The following is a 23,668-nucleotide window of genomic DNA, read 5'->3' as shown; positions in this document are numbered from 1 at the left end:
GATATTCTTTAACATTTCATTATTATTATATAGACATGTTAAACATGAGAACCACTGAAATAAAAAAGATTTATTTGGACTATAAGTGAGTGAAAATGTCACCAGAGTACTCTTACATATTTCTCCATCTGGTCTCTTTTCCTCTTCCCTTCTCCTTGTCCCTCCTCCCTCCCTTTCTTTGTCTTTCCTTCCCTTCCTTCCTGCCCCTTCCCTATCTCATTTTCTCATTTAGACATGTGGAATTTTAATGTAGGAATGAGTTAAGGAAACAAAGTTTTATGAAAACTGATCTGAAATTATAGGTATAAGTAAACATGAGTTATTTTATTGATAGTGGCTAGTTGGTGAGATTTTTTTTTTCCGTTTTCCTGATGTCTAGTGTTGCTCTTTGCTTTCAAGTAACTCAAGGCACATTGCATTCATTTCCATTTCTGTATATATCACTAACTCTCATGGCTGTCTCTGGAACTAACGCAGTATAATATGATAGAATTTTTAAAAAGTCAAGCAAATTGTGATAGTTGCTTATCCATGTGTTACCCTTTGGCATGATATTTGTCATTTTTGAAGATCATCTGTCAGTAAGGACTCTTAAGGATAGTTGCTAATAATGCTCTATCTATGACTGAAAATATGTTGACAAATAAATGAAAAGCAAGAACTTCTCTTAAGCTGTTTAAGTGTTGACAATATTTTCTCATCTAAGAATAAAATTTTTATATTGGTGCATTTAAAAATGACACAGGATAAATTTTAAGATAATTTCTTTTCAGAAAATGAAAACAAATAAATTGTAACTATGATATTTTTTGAGTCAGGGTTATAACTATAATATTTTATGTCACTCTTTACAGCTCTTTTTCTCCTATTATCTTTGTATAACTTTAGCTTTGTTGGATAAATGGAGTCATACAATAATAGGAATAGGACTTAGTGGTCACATGGGAAAGAAAAAGAGACATAGTATATTATTGTTGAAAGCCTCATCCCTGGAGCTACAGTAGATTTGAATCCAGGCTCCATCGCTTTCTAATGGAACCTTGAACAAATCCTGAAACTCTGGATGCTTTGGGTTCTGTTAAATGGGGTTAATAACCATACTAGAAGGAATTTAAATGAGGTAGTTCTACTCACTGTGTTAAAGCTCTTAAATAGCATCCAGCATATAGGAGGTACTCAGTAAATACTAGTTACTATTATAGTGTGAGATTCTAAGGCCTTCCTCATTCACAGTGTAGTCATTTATAAAGTATGTGTCTGGGCCAATAAGATGGCTCAGCATGTAAAGTTGTCTGCTATTAAGCCTGGCATCCTTTGTGTTGTCTTCCGGCCTCTGTGCACATACACACACACACACACACACACTATAATAAGAACCTTAACTTTTAAAAGTTTATGTTGAGATTACAGAATATATAAACTACTACATAGAATGTTTACCAGCATAACAAATGATAGATTTTACTTTGAAAACTAACTGAAACATTTACAGCTTGATTTTTTAAATTAATTTCTACAAATATATATACTGGGTTTTCAAGACAGGGTTTCTCTGTGTAGCCTTGGCTGTCCTGCACTCATTTTGTAGACCAGGCTGGCCTCGAACTCACATTGATCCACCTGCCTCTGCCTAGGATTAAAGGCGTGCGCCACCATTCCCTGCTTTACTTGTATATTCTTTACAGATGTTGACATTAACAATTACCGTTATGGCTGTCATAAAGAGTTTGTGAAAAGGGAATGGTGGTTTTGGTGTTTGAAAATTCTGCTTTTTAAAATAGATGAATGAATAGTTTTATAATAGAATATTGAGATTTTTTTAAAAGAGTTGATATTTTAAAAATAATTTATTTTTGTGTTACTATGTATGACTACATGCAATACATGTAAAAGTCAGAGGACAGCCTTGTGTAGTGTTTCATTTTCATTTTTATTTGTGTGTGGAAGATTTAACACAGATTGCCAGCCCTGTTTAGCAAGTATATTTACTCACTAAACCATCTTGCCAGCCAGAATTGAGGATCTTTACTCCTACATTTAAATATTTAGTAATACCTTTCTGCTTGTTCTATATGGTCAGAAGAATGATCTGCAAGAGACACATGTTTTCTTAGTTTTGAATGAGTGAGCTCATTTAGTGTATAGCAAGCCACAATAAAAGAATGATGGCAAGAGTATATAAGTAAATATATAGGTAGATGGTCAGTGTATATACATACACACACACACATACATACATACACACACAGATACATACATAACAAAACATCATCATATCAAGTATTCAAAACACTCAGAAATCAAAAGGGAAAATTCTGTTAAAACAGGCAGCTGGAGTTTCCAATAGAGAAGATTGTGAAGAGAATAGAGTGCCCCCTCAGGTGAGGCTTCAGATTAAAGAACAAATAATAACATTGTCAAATCAAACACAGTATCCAACAAAAACCAATTAGAGAGGTTGGGGCAGTCAGCTAGAGTTCCTGATTAAGCTTTCTCTCCATGGCTAAGCCTCTGGTTTCTCTTTCTTACTGCAGGCATTTTATATCGTGGGATAAACAGTAACCTCTGCTGGAAATAGCTTACCTTCTAGATGTTTTCAAGGACACAGTGTTCCTTATTCTTGGGCTGCTTTGCTGTTTGTTGTCTTCCCTCCCTGTCACAGAGTTATCAGGGTCATTCCCTTTGGATAATTGGAGGACACTTGACATAAACATGCTTGGGTCTGAAGTGGGTGTGGGTGTTGGGGGTAGAATTCTTTTCTAGAGCCAGCTTCTCTGTGAGATAAAATAGTATGTGACAATTTACCAATACAATACAGGTGACACTGTTAGTAAATAATTTGAATTCAATGAAAGGACTACATACTTTTGACTAAATACTCTGCTTCGTAGTTTTTGTTTTTGTTTTTGTGTTAGAAATACTCCCTCCTTGATTGGGTACAGTCTAAAGCAAAAGGGTACAGTCCAAGAGGCACTTGCTAGAGCAATCAGAGAACTTTACCATAAATCTTGATATAACCAGAAGATGTGAAAAGGTATCAGGGAATAATAAAAATTAGAAGAATGGGCAAATAATATCTAAGCTTGCCAAAATGAGTGAGACTACAAAGCAGTGGAGCCAGTTTTCTGGCTCTGATTTCATATATCATCAGGTAGCCTAAGAATCTTCATTTGATTTATCAACTTGCCTTACTTTTGGGATAAAGAACTCACTGACTGGCCAATGGGAACATCAGTCTGCTTGTTAGTTACTTTTTATTATAAGTTATTAAATGGGCTGTCAGGTACAAATCCATCTCGTGTACAGCACAGTCCATTTCCTCGGGTCCTCATCAGCACTGCATAAGCTCTTTATTGAGATTTCTGACTAACAGAGCTTAGAAAACAAACCCCAAGGTAAAGAAAAAATAACAATAATTGCTAAGCCATTTCTGACAGTTTATATTTTCCACTTCTATTCCAAACTCATTACAGTTATAATAATGTAGGAGGACTTCTCTGCCTGCTCTCTGGAGCTTTCTGCTAGACATCTACTGAACTTGCTTGTCTTTTGACCTCGCTTTTATCAAGTCACTGTTATCTCTAACAGTACAGAAGTATCCGTTTTAATTATTCCTTTAATTGAAGTTGCCTTTAGCTTGGGTTGAAGAGACAGTTTTCTTCCCTGAATGGTTTGTCTGTCCCTGAAATAGTGCTAAATTAGTTCTTTAGGGAGATGACATTCAGCCTACATGCCAGATTTTACAGAGCAGAGAATATTCCACAGTTCTGTTTTGTTTTGGTGGGTTTTCCTCCTTAACTAAAAGTTTTGTGTATAAGTAGTTTATTTTATATTAAGTTTGAGTCTGTAAGTAAGTACATTTCATGCTATTAACATTTAGAGATATCTGGGGCTGGAGAGAGAGAGCTCAGTGGTTAAAGAGGACCTGGGTTCAATTTCTAGCACCCACATGGCAGCTCACAACTGTCTGTGGCTCCAATTTCAGGGGACCCCACGCCCTCATATAGACATACATACAGGCAAAACCCCAATATACATAAAATAAAAATAAATAAAATTAACAATAGAGAGATGTCTGTAAGACAAGGATTCTTAAATTCTTTACCAGCTAAGAAAAGGATAATTCCGCTACCTTTGTCAAAATGCTGTTTTCATATTTCTTATTCTCATTTTGTCAAACTGCAGTGGGCTGCATTCTCTTGAAATGAGTGAACTCCTTGTGGAAACATTTGCTATTTGTGCCTGACAACATTTTTGACAACCAGTACAAAGCTGCCTGAAAAGCAAAATATGTATTGAATTTATTAGTATAGTTATAATTAATATCTGAAAATTCTCCTAATTGAACCAGGTTAGATATTTTGATTTGTAAGTTCTTGTGCTTTTTTCATAGTTTTTAACTATAGATCTTCTCTTATAGTGCATTTGGTCGTGAGGTCCCTCTCTTGCTGTTAGGTTGAATAACATTGTTATTCAATACTGAATACTATTCCATGTAAGAAGTGTGAGCCCAAAAGTTTCAAGAAATTTAAAAGCATATAAAGTAAAAAGTTTTAATAAGCCAGGCTTAATTATTGAAACTTTCAAATAAATTTATTATATCGTGTGTAGAGTATTAATAATCTGTAGTAGTATTTGGTAATTTTCTAGTTCTTCACGTCTACTCACTGTTTATTCATGGACTTATCCAGAGCAGCTTCTTGGTCCTACAAGCTTCATTCTTAGTAAGTGCCTTGTGCAGGTATGCTGTAGTTAAAAAACAAACAAACAAAAACTGGTACATTTTCTTTATCAGGTCTATGTTTAGACACATATAGTTACCACTATGTTATAGCTTCTGAGCAGATTCAGTCCAGTAACATGTTGTACAAGATTTTGGCCTAGGAACAGTGGGGTTTACTAGAGAGCTTAAGTGTAGAGGACACTAAACAATTTAAGTTTCTATAAATGCGTTTTGTGATAGCCACACAACAAAATTACCTAACTATACATTTCTCAGAATGTATTCCTGTCTTAGGGAAATGCATGACTTTGGTTTGGGTCCACTATGTGATTATTAGACAGTTTTGTTTTCCTGTGTACAAGTAGATGTTCCTTTCTTTATTTCTTTTTACTGGTCTAGCTTTGTTAAGCTTATAAAGCAGTGTATTGATACCAAATTAAATATGTAAAACTGTCCAAACTTGAGGCCTGGTGGCACTCAGAGGAAGGATAGCAGGCTACCAAGAAGAGACTTGATACCCTATGAGCATATACAGGGGGAGGTAATCCCCCTCAGTCACAGTCATAGGGGAGGGGAATAAGGGGAAAATGGGAGGGAGGGAGGGAAGGAGGGAGGATACAAGGGAGGGGATAACCATTGAGATGTAACAAGAATAAAATAATTTTAAAAAGAATAAAAAAGAAAAAACTGTCAAAACTTGTAGTGATTTAATAAATCAAATATTGCATGTACTTCAATAATATAAGAGTTTGTGCTTACGTGTGTTAAAATGAAGCCATAAATTAATTGAATGAATGTTTACTGAATCTTTTTAAAAATATTGGTCAAGTTTATATTTCTGAAAACTGTATCTCTTTATTTTTACACCCTGGGCCATCTTGGTTTTGGTTGTTTTCATCACCTTGGTTAGCTCTCTGACATTTTCAATTTTTTTCTTGTGAACTAATTTTTTGAAAAAACGATTTCAAAGAATGATGAGCTGAGTTAGGTGGGCACTTCACATGCCTATACAGAGGAGTCAGCCACATAAAGGAGACATAAAATGAATGTGAAATTACCAAACTTGCATCCTGTTTTCAGTTACCCTGTGGCCCAAATAATCAGTTGGGTTTTTTTGTTTTTGTTATTGTTGTTGTTTTGTTTTGTTTTGTTTTGTTTTAAGCAGAAGCAGCTTCTAAGTGCCTGTTGAGTCTCATACTCAATACTAGTTTTGCAATATAATGAAGCTTAAGTATCATTTCCACATTTTAAATTTGAAGCTATTTAACTACAACAAGAAGGCCACATTGTATGCATTCTTGTACTGGTGGAGGAAAGGAGATGCACTCCTATGTTTGTAGCTCTTTAAAATACATTTCTATAGCACTCAACCTTGAGAGCTTTTGCTGTCATGTTATAGTCATCAGTGCATTTTGTTTTGGTTTCCCATTTTTTACTTTTTAGGTGGAATCTCACTAGAAAGCCTAGGCTGGTTTCTAACTCATGATTCTCCTGCCTCTACCTCCAATATTATATTTTAAAATACTGCTTTTAAATTCTATTGAGAAAATTATTTTAGAAAACGAATTTCATAGTTCATTTTATTTCATAGTGGAGAGCAGGGACTGACTCTGACATGAACTCTAGTGCCCCCTATTTGATCATTTCCCCTTGGTGGGGAGACTTGGTGACACTCAGAAAGGATAAGCAGGCTACCAGGATGAGACATGATAGCCTATGATCATATCATGGGGGAGGAGGTCCCCTTCAGTCACAGACCTAGGGGAGGAGAATAGGGTGAAAGAGGAAAGGAGGGGGGAATGGGAAGATACAACTGAGATAACAACTGAGATGTAATCTGAATAAATTAAATTTAAAAACAATTAAAATATACTATTCACAGCCCCAAAATATTATAGTTTAAAATAAAATACTTACTTCACTTTTTCTGAAAAAAAAAAAAAAAAAAAAACGAAAACCTGTTAGAATATCATCAGTTACTTCAACACCTTTTACCCTTTCATTTCCTTTCATTATTGCTTGATTTTTTTCCCATATTCTATTATTAAGTTACTCCTTAGAAAGTATTTTTCATCTTTAAAAATCCTTTTATTATTATGTTAGTGTTTGTGTGTATGTACCTATCTCTGTCTGTGCATGTCTATGTGTGTCTGTGTCCCATGAGATAAGTGAAAGTCAGAGGACCACTTGTGGCTGGTGCCAGTTCTCTCCTTTCACCATGTGGGTTCCTGGGATTAAACTCGGGTATCAGACTTGGTAGTAAGCACCATCTCACGTTTTTCAAAGGCCAATTTGTCATCGTCTTGATAATTACATTTTTCACCCTTTCTTTAAGAATGTGATCTTAAAGGGGTATGTATGCTATATTTATACTATTATGTATTATCTGTTTATACTCAACTGAGTTGAGGTGACAATATACTTGATATAAAGGTGATAAGTTGGTTTTAAAGCTATAAATTGATCTCTTTCTAGCTGTAGATAAAACCTATTTGTTTTTCAGGATTACTACTGGTTGTCTAAAATGAAATAGCTAGTGCTTTTTGGAAGGTGGTATATTATCTTTCAGGATTTATATGAAGGCCCCCGAGTTTATTTTCTCTGATGCAGTGGGGATAAGTTGTTTAAAATTCTTTAAAACTGTGTCTCAGGATCTGAAACGCTTTTTTGATTTGGCCTGTACTTTTTGAAAAAGTCATTTTTCAAACTTTATACTTTCTCTAAACTCTAACTGAAGTCATGTCCTTTACAGCTTAATGGACTCATAATGCATGATTACACAACTTCAGACCCATTTTGTTAAATGAAGTGGTGACATTTTATGCACTATTAAGCCAACTAGAATAATTTTCTTGCTCTTAGCCGTAACTTCTCTGTGTCCTTATTGAAAAATTTCTGGGGTGTGTTGTAGAAGGTTTTGACAGGAGGGAATGTTTCTAAAGATATGTGGAAACAAGGCCTTTTTCCCCCATTACTCCATCAAGAAAAATAAGGCAGACAAAACTTGTGAAATGGGAAAGTGATTGAAATGCCCCAGTTTGTGTTATAATGCATTAAATTATATTTATTTTGTGATCGTTCAATTGGAAAAAAAGTGAATTTTAAAATTACTGCCTCATTTCTTTTTAAAATGCCTTACTAAGTCATGAGTATGTGTGTATATGTAAAATAAAGCACAGGAACTATACTTTCAGCACTTTATATTCTGACCGTCTTAAGGATTTTAAACAGCTTAGGATGGCAGTTCTGTTTTTGTATAACGTGAACAATTTTATTATCAGTTATCCTCTTCATTTGAGCTACTGTTAATGTGTTTGGGGTATTTATTTTTCTAATTTTGTTTCTATTAAAACAGCCCGGGCATAAATATTGTTAAAGCAAAATTTTTGTTTCTTTATTTGGTACTTTAAATTTTTTCAGTTTAACTCTGGTATAAAGTTTTCTTTATTAAAAGTTTGTTTGTACTCAGCATACAGAATAATGAGTTTCACCAGGAGACTCTGCTACATGTATCTCACTGTGCATGGCTTTCACTTGCTCTATATCAACGTCTCTTTCCCTCTCGCTGGTCCCTTTCATTTCACCAAGCAGCTGTCCTGCTTTCATATGTGTAAACCTATACTGGCATAACACATTTAAATATAAATTCTTCGTATGAGAAAAAAATGATAATTTTATTTTTCCCAACTACTACACTCCCTTATGTCATTGTCTTCCTTCTTGTAAACCCTTTCCTTTCAGCACATAGTCCCCCTTCTATAAAGTGTATGTTTGAGTATGTATTCTTCATTCAGTATTAACTAAATACATACTATATGTCAGCCATTCCAGTTACTATTGGGTTATAACTATGAATATAAAATAGAGTTAATGTTGAAATGGAATTTGTGTTCTAGTAGAAGCAGATGTCAGTCAAATAATTGTACTGCTAAACATACACATACACACACACACACACACACACACGCACACACGCACACAGGCACGCGCGTTTCTTCCCCCGTCTTTTCTTCTCTTTACTTTCTTCTCCTTTTCCTTTTCATCCATCTGTCTCTCCTTTGCCACTCTCCCTACTACCTTCCTTCCCTCCCTCCCTTTCATCTTTCTTGTATCCCAGACTGGCTATGGACTCTATGTAACCAAGGATGCCTTTTAAAAAGCAGTTAATTAAACATTAATTTATTAATTGGGGTTGTGCATGCTCTGGTGCCTCTGTGAAGATCAGAGGACAACTTGCAGAGGTTGGTAGTTCTCCTTTATGTAGATTTCAGAGATCAAACTTGCAGAGATTGGTAGTTTAACTATGTGGATTCCAGGGCTCAAACCGTCTTCATTAGGCTTGGTGGCAGATGCCCTTACCTGAGGCTAGCCATATAGATGTAGTTTCTGACTGAAAAAGATACTTTCAAAGAAAGGAATCATGATCTATGAGAAAAAAACAGAAAAAGGATTCTGACTAGTGTTAGAGGTAACTTTGTTGCATAAATGCTTCTGTGTTGCCAAAAGTGGTTAACAGGTTTAAAGAGATTGCAGGGTGGGATGGGTATATTTTTGGGCTTTTGGGGGGATTGTTTGTTTTATTTTTTCTTTTTGGTTTTTCGAGACAGGGTTTCTCTGTGTAGCCTTGGCTGTCCTGGACTCACTTTGTAGACCAGGCTGGCCTCGAACTCACAGCCATGAGGGCTTTAAGCTAGAAAGGGTATTTGATTGTAGGGTGAACTTACTATATAGGGAATAGAGTGGATACATGGAGACAAGTTAGGAGGATATTACAGTGGGGTTTTTTTGGAATTTTTTAAAAATTTTTATTAATTTATTCTTGTTACATCTCAGTGGTTATCCCATCCCTTGTATCCTCCCATTCTTCCCTCCCTCCCATTTTCCCCTTACTCCCCTCCCCTATGACTGTTCCTAAGGGGGATTTCCTCCCCTACAGTGGGGTTTTTTAAGAGTTAATGATAGCTTGGATTGTATTAGTGATTGGATAGGGAAAGGAAGTGACAGGTTCAGGACTTTTCAGATTAAATAGACTCAAGTTAGAATAAAGTATTCAGTTTATTTTTAGCAGAAGTTCTCAGAAAGTAGATATTTGAGCACAGAGGACAGAATTATTTTATGCTTCCATTAGATATGAAATCGCTTTCCAGATATATGATTTCAGCATCTTTCCCACTAATAGTGTACTTACTGCTCACTACTGTAAACCCTTAACAGAAGTCGTTTTTCTTTTCTAGACATTGAGCTAATATTTCATTTTTTTAAATGGGGATTGTTTTGCCAACTAATAATAAAATAGATTTGGAAAATGTATATGTATTGATGTCTTTATTTTGGTTTTAGGAAGTATGAATCTGGGGAGCTGGAGAGATAGCTTATGATGTACAAGCATGAAGACCTGAGCCTGGATCCAAGCATCCATGGACCCTCAGGCCAGCTTCTGTACTTCCTAGTGCAATGGGGAGAAGAGAGAAGAGGCTTTCTGGATAATGGTAGCTACTAGCCTGACAGAAAAGAAAAAGTAAACTCCAGTTTTACAAAGAGACTTTTCCTCAAAAGAATCAGGCAGGATACAACAGAGGAGGCTTTAGACACCTTCCTCTGACCTCTACATAACAGTGCCCAAGCACACACACCCATATGTGCACATGGGCATGCAACACACACACACACACACACACACACACACACACACACACACACTGAAATATCAATTTGATTCTTAAAATAATCTCTAAAGCTGAAACCAAAACCAAAGACTTACTGGGAATATTGTCTTAGTCTTAGAAACATATGAAAAAGATAATGCGAACTGTATTTGGATCAGGTTAAGAAGAACAAAACCGTTGACTTTTTTTTTAAAAAACAATCTTTTTTAGTTAATTCAGTTTATATCCCAATCATAGCCCCCTCCCTAGTCTCCTTCTGGTCCCTCCCTCCCTTCTTCCCTCCCTCTTACTCCATACCCGCCCCCTCAGTCCTCAGAGACAGGGAGCCCATCTCCCCTACCAACTGATCCCAGCATATCAAGTCTCACCAGGACTGCCTGCATCCTCTTCCTCTGTGGCCTGGTAAAGGCCTCCCACCAGGGGGAAGTGATCAAGAGCAAGCAACAGAGTCTGTTGTAGGGACAGCTCCTGCTCCCCTTACTAGGAGAACACTATGGAGACTGAGCTGCCTATGGGCTACATCGGAGAAGGTGGCTTAGGTTCTCTCCATGAATGGTTCTTGTTTGATACACCAGTCTCCCCCTGGGCCCAGATTTGTTGGCTCTGTTGGTCTTCTTGTGGAGCTCCTGTCCCTTCCGGGTCCTTCTGTTGCCCCCCCCCCCCCATACACACACAAGCAGACTCTTCCATAAGACTCCCTGCCCAAAGTTTGGCTGTGAGTCTTAGCATTTGCTTCAATTCCCTGTTGCGTCATCTTTCAGAGGATATCTTTGGTGGGTCCCGTCCTGCTCTCTTTCTTCAGCTGCTTCCAGTGTCTGTTTCCCCTTTTGAATGAGAATTATGCATTCTCCCTAGAGTCCTCCTTATTATTTAGCTTCTTTAGGTCTGTGAATTGTAGTGTGGTTATCCTGTACTATATGGCTAACATCTACTTATAAGTAAGTACATACCATGTGTGTCTTTCTGTGTCTGGGTTACCTCACTTAGGATGATCGTTTCTAGTTCCATCCATTTGCCTGCAAATGACAAGGTTTCCTTGTTTTTAATAGCTGAGTAGTATTCATTGTGTTAATGTAGCACAGTTTCTTTATCCATTCTTCGGTTGAAGGACATCTACGTTGTATCTACAATCTGGCTCTTACAAATAAAGCTGCTATGAACGTAGTTGAGCAAATGTTCTTGTTGTGTGGTGGAGCATCTTTTGGATTTATGCCAAGGAGTGGAATAGCTGGGTCTTCAGGTAACACTATTCCCAATTTTCTGAGAAAGAGCCAGATTGATTAGTACAGTCAGTACCAAGAATCCTACTTTCCTAAACACAGTACTGTAAATCTTCCATATGATGAATTTGGATTTAGGAATGCAAAAATCACTAAGAAAGTGGGATTATAGAAATATTTTAAGACTTCTGTAATGTTTTATTACTTAATAGTTAAAAAAAAGAATGGTACGTGTTCCCATGCCACTACTGAGTAACTCTTTTAGAAGTATGCAGATAAAAGTAAGAAGTTGAAGAAATTTGAGTAAAATGTGTATGTGTGTGTTTGTGTATATGTGTGCAGGGGTGCTGGCCTTGAACTTGCTGTGTGGCTTGAGCTTCTGTTCTTCTTACCTCCATGTCTGGAATACTAGGATTGAGATTACAGGCATGGCCCACTATGCCCAGTTTTATGTGGAGATGAAAATCAGATTTGGTCCCAGCACTCTGGGAGGCAGAGGCAGTGTTGGTGCTGCACACCTCTAATCCCAGTACTTGGGGGGTAGAGGCAGGCAGATCTCTGTGAGTTCAAGGCAAGCCTGATCTATAAAGTAAGTCCAGCACAGCCAAGGCTACAGAGAAACCCTGTCTCCATGGGGAAAAAGGAAAAGACAAAAGAAAGAAAGAAAGAAAGGAAGGAAAATCAGATCTGGGATCTCTTCATGCTAGGCAAGCACTCAACCAACTGAACCACATCCCCAATCCAAAAATGGGTAACATTTTAAAAGCAGTTGACCTCCTTTCTTTTTTTCTCTAAAACTTCTCGAATTTTAAAATATTGACCTTAGATTTGGAATGAAACATATGTTTGTAATATTTTCATGTATTTCTTAGATATTTATATACTTATTCATTATTAAAGTTTAGTTATAGATAGTGAGATTGCTCAGTGGGAAAAGGCATTTGCTACCAAACTTTAGGACCTGAGTTCAAGTCCAGGGACCCACGTGGTCAAAATGAAGAACTGATTCTTGAAAATTGTCTTCTAACCTCTACATGCATGCTTTGCTTTGCAAACACACACACACACACACACACACACACACACACAACCACACACACTTATGATTGAATGAATGAATGAATGAATGGATGGATATACTATAATAGTTTCATTATGATATATTTAGAGAAAGTTGTTTACACTTGAAATGGCATTACTGCTTTGCTTTCTCTCTTTCAACAGCTAAAAGACGTTGATACCAGAAAAATCATTAAAGCAATGCTTTCTTATGTGTGGCCCAAAGACAGGCCAGATCTACGAGCCAGAGTTGCCATCTCCCTGGGGTTTTTGGGTGGTGCAAAGGTAAGGACATGCTTCATTAAAAGATACTATAACTTTTTTGTAGTGATCAACTCTGGGTTAGTTAAACAAGTTACTGTCAGTGGAACGTGGTCAACTTTTAGGACATTCATTGTTTTGCATAGTAATTTCACTCATTGAGCAGAATGTGTATAATACTGGAAAGTAGATTTTCTAATCAAGTCTGGTAGTCTTTTTTTGAGACAGGGTTTTTCTGTGTAGCCTTGACTATCTGGGATAAAAGCCATTTGCCACTGGCCCCACTTAAATCTGATAGTCTTAACTTAATGGTATTCACTCCTAAAACAAGTATATAAGATGCAGAAACATTGGTTGGAAGAAGTTTCTCAGAGCCTTGCTGGTGCTTATTTTAAACACATTTCTGGTGAATTGAAAAGGAGAAGACATTTAGAGTCCCAATAGGAGACGCATGGGAGAACAGCAAAATAAAAGGATACAGAGGGTCCTAGAAATCTACAAGTAGAACAATATGATAGGCAGATTTGGGCCCAGGGGTCCCGCTCAAACTAAGGCACCAGCCAAGGACAATACAGGAGGTAAACTTTAAACCCCTTCCCAGATCTAGCCAATGGTCAGAATATTCTCCACAGTTGAGTGGAGAGTGTGATATGACTTTCTCACATACTCTGGTGCCTCACATTTGACCATGTCCCCTGGAGGGGGAGACCTGGTGGCACTCAGAGGAAGGACAGCAAGTAGCCAAGAAGAGACTTGATACCCTATGAGAATATATAGGGGGACGTAATCCCCCTCAGGAACAGTCATAGGGGAGGGGAATAATGGGAAAATGGGGGGGGGGAGGAATGGGAGGATACAAGGGATGGGATAAACATTGAGATGTAACAAGAATAAATTAATTAATAAAAAAAAAAAAAAAAAAAAAAAGAAAAGGAGAAGACAAAACACATCTGTAGCTGTAAGTGCCAAATAAGAACTTAACTTCAAGGGGCTAGCATCGAAAGGAAGATAAACAGCCATAAAACAGAGTGCTTTCAGTGCTGTAAGTATAGAGACCCTCAAGATGTTTTAGAGACCCCCCTCAGTTTTAAATGTATGTGTCCTGTTATTTGCTCATTCTTTCCCCTGCCCTGAAATATATTGAGAATGTATACAAAATCTTGTTTTGATATTTACTGTATGTTATTCAAATGTAAAAGTTAAAAGATTCATACAATCTGAAGAGAAACCAGAGTATAGGTATTCAAGTGTAAATGAGGCATGTAGATAAAGAAAATGTCTTCCCTCAAATCATACAGGGGCAAGGCGATTTTATTTTATTACTAAGACAAGATGGTTATAAATGATTTTTAAAAGGACCATTCTACTGTTGTAGGGTTTTAGAGAAAAGATAGGAACAACTCCCATGGTGAGGATTCAAGAAAGATTTTGCATAGGAAATGGCATCGTTTACAGTCCTGTGTAAGTCACATTTTTAGAGAAGAGCAGATATTTCGAACAGTGGCCTAGTAAGAACATACAGTATGTGTGGAGAAGTGCATCGTCCATTTTGGCTGCATTGAAAGGATGATGCTTCAAAGGAATTGGAAGTAAGTTTAGAGAGAGAAAGTTCCTAATACGAAATACCTTAACCATAAAGAAAGAAATTCATAGTGTAACAAATAAGAGCTTCAATACTGAGTAAGCACACTAATATGGCAAAAAACTAATCTGGCTCTGTTATAGAAGATTGATTGAAGTAGTAAGACATCTCCTCTAGGGTACCATCCTTTCCCATGCCTTCATATGGCAAATATTTATCAGCTATTTTTGTAACGAGTAATAGTCTAGGTAGGAAGTAACAGCAGACTATACTGAAATCATGGTAGTAAAGCAATTATTAGAGGGAAAGATGTCAGAGATATTCTGAAGTAGAATGAAGACTTAGCAACAGATTGGTTTTCAGGAGTAAAAATCAAAGATGATATCAGGGATGCAAGAATGATAATGCTTTCAACAGAAGTAGTAGTAAACCAAATCTTTGTAGAATGAAGATAATCATTTTGGGTGTGTTGAGATGCTAACAGAACATTTCGATAGAGAGCAGCTCATTTAGTGACACAGTTGCTAGGCAAGCTCAAGAGGCAGCCCAGGGTTGGAGAAATAGAGATGATAGTGGAAAGATTACAAACTAAGGGGATTACGAAAGAAACAAACAAACAAAAAAGAAGGAAACAAACAAACAAAAAAGAAGGAAACAAACAAACAAACATGACAACTGAGGACAGAACCTCTGTTCTGTACAGAAGTAAACAGAAAGAAAAGCTAAGTAATTGAAATGATGAAATAAAACCATAGCCAGACTCTTAACTTTCACAGCTGTCAGCTGTGGGCTCTGTTGAGGACCCTCCCACAGAATCGGACCAATTCCTGAAGAGAGAATGTCCTTAAAACAAGCTATTGAGCAGCAGATCATGAGTCCATATTTTACTGTGTTTATTTAAGTTGAATAGAGAACAATACGAGATATTAATTTGGTAGCTAATGTTGATTTTTTTTTAAGTTTTTAGTTTTTCCAGATATGATTTCTCTGTGTAGCCTTGGCTTTCCTGGACTCTTTGTAGACCAGGCTGGCCTCAAACTCACAGTGGTCCACCTACCTCTGCCTCCAAGTGCTGAGATTAAAGGCATGTGCCACCACGCCCAGCTAATGTTGAAAATTTTAACTTTCATGTACATCTCAACACAGTGTTGGTTGCTGGATTATACTTTACGTACAAATTATTAAGGAGAAAGATGATTCTGAGCTCTTATTCAAGGCAAAATTAGTGCACTGGTCTTTATTTCTTTATTAGCTGAATATAAGTACCTTGTTAACAAGTAAAAGGCAGATGGTTTTCTGGACTTTCTTGTGAATTGAAGAGGGCAGGTCAGAACATGACTAATTAGTCTAGCTAAAGGGAGGAGTCTTTAGTAATGACATTTACATTAGGGTTTATTTTTAGAGTGAATTCTAGTCCTTCAAAATACAGATTTCTGTTGCTTAGTGACAGGTCAATATCAAGGTGTGAAATCTAGCTAAGCTAACATCGCTGAAGATTAAAGTATTTTTAGAATGCCATTATTTGAGTCTTTAGTCAACAAATGGAATTCATAGAATAGAAATTACTGTTCCAAATTCTTGCAAGCTAACTAGAGGTAAACAAAAATCTACAGAGAAACACTTTAAAAGTATGTCTGATTCTTCTTAGCCCTGGAAAAGGAGCAGGTGGATGGAAATTATTAGTGCCTATGGAAAATAGCATATAGAAAACACTTTTTCTTTCCTTTCCTTTCCTTTTTTTTTTTTTTTTTTTTTTAGCTTTTAAAATTGAAAATAGATTCTTTTCTCGCATCCCAACCAGTTTCCCCTCCCTCCGCTCTTCCCAGCTTCTTCCCACGTATCCTTCCTCCAGATTCAGCCCCTCCAAGTCCCTTCAGAAAAGAACTGACCTCCAGGAACAACCAAACATGACAAAACAAGACACAATAAAACAAGGCAAAAGTCTTCATATTGAGGCTGAACAAGGCAACACAATAGGAGGAAAACTCCCAAGAGCAGGCAAAAGAGTCAGAGACACATACACTCCCATTGTAGAGTCCCTCAAAAACACCAAGCTATACAACCATAGCATATATGCAGAAGACCTAGCTCAGACCCATGTCTCTGAGCTCTGCTTAGGTAATTCTGTGGGCTGTGTGCTTGTGGTGTCATCTCTCCCCTCTGACTTCCTACAATGTTTCCTCCTCCTTTTCCATGGGGTTCCCCAAGCTCCAGGGAAAGGACCTACTGGAGACCTCCAATTTAAACTCTCCCTCCCCCAGCCTCAATGTAATGTCTAGCCATGGGTCTCTGCATCATGTTCACATCAGCTGCTGGAGGAAGCCTCTCTGATGATGACTGGACAAGCCAGTGATCTATGAGTATAGGGGAACATCATTAGGAATCATTTCATTATTTCTTTTTCAAATCTTGTTTGGTTCTACCCTAGGTATCTGGTCTATCCTTGTCCTTGTGGTAGGATGGAGCATCCTTTGGGTATATGCTAAATAATGGTATATGGACGGGTATATGCCTGGGTCTTTTTTTGTTTGCTTGATTGGTTTGTTTGTTTTTTGTTTTGTTTTGTTTTGTGTTTTGAGACAGGATCTCTCTGTGTAGCCCTGGCTGTCCTGGACTCACTTTGTAGACCACGCTGGCCTCGAACTCACAGAGATCCACCTGCCTCTGCCTCCCAAGTGCTGAGATTACAGGTGTGTGCCAACCATGCCTGGCTATGCCTGGGTCATAAGGTAGATTGATTTCCAATTTTCTGAGGAACCACTATATTGATTTCCATAGTGGCTATATATGTTTACACTCCCACCAGCAATGGAGGAGTGTTCTCCATGCTTCTTGTCCTCACCAGCATGAGCTGTCACTTGAAAAAATATTTTTCTTTTTATGAGGAGTAATGGCATTAGAGCATAGAAGTATCAATGACCAATCTAGACATTTCCAGTTTCTAAAAGTGACCAATCTTCAAAATCTTTTAAAAATGACGATTGGAAGGTGGGAGTGCTAGAAAGATGTCTCAGTGGTTTAGGGTGCTAACTGCTGTTCCAGAGGACCCAGGTTCAATTCCCAGCACCCACATGGCAGCTCACAACTGTAATTCCAAGATCTGACACCTTCACACAGATATACGTGCAGGCAGAACACCAGTGCACATAAAAGGAAAATACATAAATCATTTTAAAGAAATGATGATTGGTTTTCTTCTTAGCACTAGTACAGTTGTTTCATGGTTGATTTGCAAAAATCACCCCATGATTATTTATTTTTCTTCGAAGCTGATTGTACACTTTGACTTATGAATACTTTGTACTAATATAGGTCCCATTATATGCTAATTTTCCCTAACCTCTATATAGTCTAGGTTTTTTAGTGTTGGCTTCACAAACATTCTCAGTTTGAATGCCATTCAGATTAGCTCTTATAATGTATGCTTTGAATTATATAAATTCCCCTGTATTAGTTCTCTGTATCTTACAAATAATGATAAATTACAAATTCTATTTTTGTTTAGTTTTGTTTTGGGATTTTGAGACAGGGTATCCTGTGACTCAGGCTGACCCCCAGTACACAATGTAGCCAAGGCTGGCCTTGAACTTCTGATCTTTCTGGTTCCACCTCCCAACTGCTCAGTTTATTCAGTACAGAGAATGGAAGGCAAGCCTTCATGCACACTAAACAAGCTTTATCTACCCACTAAGCTTTATCTCCAGCCTGTAATTTTATTCTATATAGTTCAAAATACTTTCAATTTTTTCAAACTTTTTTGATCTATGTACTAGTAGGAGTGTATTGGTTACTCTGAAATATGCCAGCTATCATTTTATTACTGATATATAAGATTAACTTTATTGTTATCTAAGAGCATACTTTATATGATATGTATTCTTTTTAATTTGTTAGGATTTAGTTTTGGCCTTGAATGTTGTTTATTTTGATGAATGATTTCGTGAGCTTGAGAAAAATGTGTATTCTGCTATTGTTTGATGGAGTATTTTTATGTCATTTAGACCCAAATGATTGATTATTCCATCCATATCCTTATTTATTTTCTGCCTCTTATTTCAATTAATTACTAATGAAGTGGTTCTGAAAGTCTCCAACGTTAATAGAGGATTCTTCCATTTATTTCTTGCTATCCATCAGTATTTACCTCAACCATTTTTAGTTTTTATTAAGTGTGTACATGTACACATTACTATTGTCATGTGTTTTAGAGTTGTTTACTTCATTATGACAGTGGCCCTCTTTATTTCTGTTACATTTCCTTAATATAAATATTGTTTTTTAAGATCAATAAAATTAATAGTTTTAAAAAAATTAATTTTGACTACTATTACTATGGTATACATTCCTCTATTTTCCTTTAATCCATTCTGTGTTTATACTTAAAGTTGGGTCAAGGTGCTTGTTAATCCACTCTGACCATTTTTGATATTTTTTAATTAATATTGACCATACATGTAACATTGTTTTCTGTTGACTGTCGAGCTGATACTAAACATTTATAGCTAATCTAAGTCTACTTTCATATAACATTGTGCTGTTGCATGGGTAGCGTAAAGAATAGTATTTCCAGTGTTCTCCTTCATTTTCTTTATTCATGAGCTCTGATTATCAATACATTGTATTATTTTGAAGAATCTGATATATATAAGGTCAAATAATAAAAACAAATGACTGTATTACATGAATTTATTTTTCTCTTATAAATGTTTTACTTTCCTTTAAAGATTTGGTCTCTATCACTTTTCTTCTTTTTGATAAACTTTTAAAAATAGTTCTTAGAAGCCACAGATCATGACAATTCCTTCAAATTTTAGCAAAGCATTTTTCCTCCATTTTTAAAGGAAATTTTCACTGGGTGCAGAATTCTAGGTTGTGGGTTTTATTTAACTCTACAATTTATGTAGTTTACTTCACTATCTTTCTGTTTGAATGCTTTCAGAAGAAAAGCTCAGTGTTATTTCTATCTGTTCTTCTATAGGTAAAGTGTTTTTTCTTCAGCTTCTTCTTTTTTTGCTGGGGATGGGGTTTGAGACAGGGATTTTCTGTGTAGCCCTGGCTGTCCTGGACTCATCAGGCTGACCTTGAACGCTCAGTGATCCGCCTGCCTCTTCCTTCCTAAGTGCTAGGGTCAAAGGCAAGCCCCACCTTACCCAGCTTCCTTCAGCCTATTTTGACTCATCTTTGTCTTTGATTTACTGTGGTTTGAATGTGATAGACCATGGTATAGATTTTATTTCTCCTGCTTGTTCTATAAGCTTTCTATATCTCTGGTTTAATGTGAATAATTTTGGGAAAAAAATTAACTGTTATGACATCATATATTTCTTTTTCTATTTTTATCATAATATTCTTGTCATATATGTAACAGCTTTTGAAACTGTCCCACAGTTTTGAATATTCTCTTCTACTTTTTTCCCATTATTTTTGCTTTCTCCATTTCACTTTGTCAAGTTTCTATTCAACCATGTCTTCAGGTTCACTAATTTTTTGATTGTGTCATTCCTATCAATTAGCCCACTGAATATTTATTTGTTATAGTATGTTTCATTTCTAGTCTAACCTTTTGATTCTTCTTTATAGAGGGTCTTTTCTCTCTTCATAGATTACCCATCTGTTCTTATATGCAGTCTTTTTTTTTCCACTGAAGCAAGCCTTTAACATATTAATAATTTTAAATACATTGTTTGAAGTCTGGCCTGGTGCTACAGGGCTGTGATTTCAGTTGTTTGGGAGGCTGAAGCAAGAGGGCTTATAAGTTTAAGGCCAGAACTATCTAAGTCTTGTTCTAGTGCTTATTTTGTCTATTCAGATTTTCATTATTGCCTTTAGCACGCATTGTAATTTTGTTTTGGAAATCTGAATATGACATATTGAGCAAAAGGTAGGTAAATAGGCCTTTAGTGTGATGTTTTATATTTATATAGGTAGAAATTGTCTGTGGTCTGTTGTAGCTGTACATATCAGCTAAAATTTGCTATTTTATCTCCTCTTGTTTTAACAATTTTTTAAAAATATTTTTATATTGGAGTCTGAACTCTGGTCCATCAGGAAGAACAACAAGTAATCTATCTCTCTAGCCCCTTTTTCTTAAAATCATTTTTATTTTGTTAACCCTTTGTTGTTGGTCTTTACTAGAGTCTTCTTTTTAAGAAAGATTTATTTCTTTGCATTTTACTAGTATGAGTATTTTATCTGTATGTTTATGTGCACCGTGTGTAGCCCTGGTGCCTGCAAGAGGCTAGAAGGAGTTGAATCCCCTGAAACTAGCATTACAGATTTTTGTGAATCTCACATGAGTGCTGGGAACAGAACCCAGGTCCTCTACAAGACCAACAAGTTCTCTTAATTACTGAGCCATCTCTCCTTGAGTTGAAGACTCTTCAGTGTAATCCCTTGCTATTGTGAAGGAACTCTAATGATGTTGTTGTAAGTGGTTTAGAGAAAATACTTCTATAGTCTTATGATCATGGAATGAGTTTCTGACCCTTTGATGTGGCCTATACAATTGCTTCTCAGCTTTCACCTCTGCCATTAGGTAAGATAGGAAGGCTCGAGAGGTAGATGTGGATATCTCCCCTTCTTCAGGGCTTATTATATATTTATAAAACTCAGTAATTTCCCTTGGGGCAAGACTTTGTTAATGAGAACTCAATAGTCTGGCCATATATCAAAACTTTTACTTTTACCCCTCACCCTACTTTAAATAATGAGGGAATTTTTTTTTTCTCTTATAAAGCTTGAATATTGAAGGCTGTTCCTCAGCCTATGGCATCACTGGAATATGGTAGAACTTTTTTTTTATTAATTTATTCTTGTTACATCTCAATGGTTATCCCATCCCTTGTATCCTCCCATTCTTCCCTCCCTCCCATTTTCCCCTTATTCCCCTCCCCTATGACTGGTTGAACTTTTAAGAGTTACAGTTTATTTGGAAATCTTCTCATCATATATGATCTCAATCCCTCTTCCCTTTTATCCCGCCACTCTCCCTCTCTTTCCTGGCCTTCATGAGTTGAGTAGTTGTTCCACTGCGTACACCCACCATGATGTACTTATCGTTACAAGCCAAAGCCCAGTAGTGCCAAACAATCATAAATGGAAAGCTCCAAGACTGTGAGCCAAAGTCAACATTTTCTCTAATTGAGTCAATCAGCCTCAGTATATTTTCATAGACATATGACTTACAAGTCATGGAAGTAGAGTCTCATCTCTTGCTATAGCCCTCCATATCTCCATCAATTCCACTTTACGTTTACCTGTGAGTTTTGTTTTGTTGGTTATAGATACAGCTTCTCCCTCAAAGTTTTGATTTTGTACACACATTTATCTCTCAAGTTTTGTGGTGACAGATTGCCCTCTGATCTCAATTCTCTGTTAGATCCAAGAAAAGTTGTGCTATTCAGTCTAGCTTTAACAATTTTGAGCATAAGAGTGATCTCTATGCTCTTTATGTACCAAGCAGGAAACTAGGCATCCTACTTTATCCCACATTCCTAATGTGAGATAACTCACATTAGCAATTAATCAAAATGCTAATGTTGCTTTAAACAAATTAAGTAAAAACATCATGTAACTTTTATAAGATGCTTACATTGGGGCTCTTTTTATTGTTAAATATCAGTCTGATATACTCCTCAATTTTGTCTCCTGGAAGACTTACATAAGAAAATGTTTTTACTAGATTTGATTATTAGAGGTAAGGCTATATAATCCAATTGCTTGTCCATGTTCTTTAATTTGTTTTTGTTTCTCTACTCCAGCTATGAAACCAAATAAAAGGTTTTCTTGTGGCTATTTTGACCCATAGATTTTTGGCTTGTCTGCAGCCTGTTTTAGGTATCTGTTATTTGACAACAAAATGCAGACCCTTTTTTTTCCTTATCTTTGTCACGTTTATACTTTCCTGATCAAACTCTTATGTTGAGTAAAGCACTAAATTTCTTACAAGTATAATATGTTTCACTTTCATATGGAGCTTTGTTGTACATGTTATTCATGCAAATCATTTGTACATCTTGGCTCACCTTCTCAAAGTCCATATTATATGCTTCAAGAATCTAATTTAATAGGTTGTTTTCTGTTCTGGTTACTCTTTAGTACCCAAAGTAACTTTTAAAGACGTTTTTCATTTATTTAATTATTTGTGTGTGCACAGGTGTGTGCATGCATGTGAGGTCAGAGTACAAACTGCTGGAGAGTTCTCTGCTTCCATTGTGTGGGTCTCAGGGATTGAATTAATGTTTGTCAAACTAGTTGTCAAGTGCCTGTACTCACCAAATCATCTTGTCAGTCCCCCAAAAGTAAACGTTGTATATAAGTGTGGTAGCTAGTTTAATGTCAACTTGACACAAGCTAGTCATCTGAGAGAAGGGCACCTTAATTGAAAAAATTCAGTCAGGCACAGTGGCGCACGCCCTTAATCCCAGCACTTGGAAGGCAGAGGTAGGTGAATCTCTATGAGTTCAAGGCTACCTTGACCTACATAGTGAGTCCAGGACAGCCAGGGCTATTACACAGAGAAACCCTGTCTCAAAAAACAAAAACCAAAAAGAAAGGAAGGAAGGAAGGGAGGAAGGAAGGAAGAGAAAAAAATTTCTCTATAAAAATGGGCTGTAGACAAGGCTGTACAGCATTTTTTTAAATTAGTAATTGATAGGAAAGAAAGACCCAGCCCATGGTGGGTGCTGCCCCTGGACTAGTAGTCCTGGGTTGTATAAGAAAGCAGGCTGAGCAAGCCAGTAAGCAGCACTCCGTCATGGCCTCTGCATCATCTCCTGCCTCCAGGTTCCTATCTACTTCCAGTGATGAACTGTGGTATGTGATATGGAAGTTTGAATGAAATAGTCTTCTACCCCCAAGTTGCTTTTTTGTCATGGTGTTCTATCACAACAATAGAAACCTTGACTAAGACAGTAAGCTAGAAGAAATTTATTTGTATGATAGAAATATTTACTTTGTTTATATTTATGTAGTTTTTTGAGAATTTTATATATGAATTCTGTATTTACATCGTTTCCACACAACAGTTTCCCCACCACAACTCCCCCTGAGTGCTCCCTAGTCCCTTTCAACTTCATGACTTCTTTTAAAGGTTACATATGCTTGCATACTTGCACATATGTGTGTATCTATAAATACAATTTGCTGTTTCTATTTA

General features: G+C 36.6%; 1 protein-coding gene across 1 annotated transcript in view; it reads left to right on the top strand.

The window, feature by feature from the left end:
* Abcb7 (ATP binding cassette subfamily B member 7) overlaps positions 1-23,668 on the top strand; it is a 126,779-nt gene that overhangs the window by 66,155 nt on the left and 36,956 nt on the right. The window contains exon 4 of the mRNA XM_051142215.1: positions 12,834-12,953. Coding sequence (XP_050998172.1) covers positions 12,834-12,953 — 120 coding nt within the window. The remainder of the gene's footprint in view (positions 1-12,833; positions 12,954-23,668) is intronic.

Source organism: Acomys russatus, chromosome X (genome assembly GCF_903995435.1).
Source record: "Acomys russatus chromosome X, mAcoRus1.1, whole genome shotgun sequence".
In the NCBI taxonomy this organism is placed as follows: Eukaryota; Metazoa; Chordata; class Mammalia; order Rodentia; family Muridae; genus Acomys; species Acomys russatus.
The sequence above is the reverse complement of the archived record's forward strand: the minus strand, read 5'-3'. Positions and strand labels throughout refer to the sequence as shown.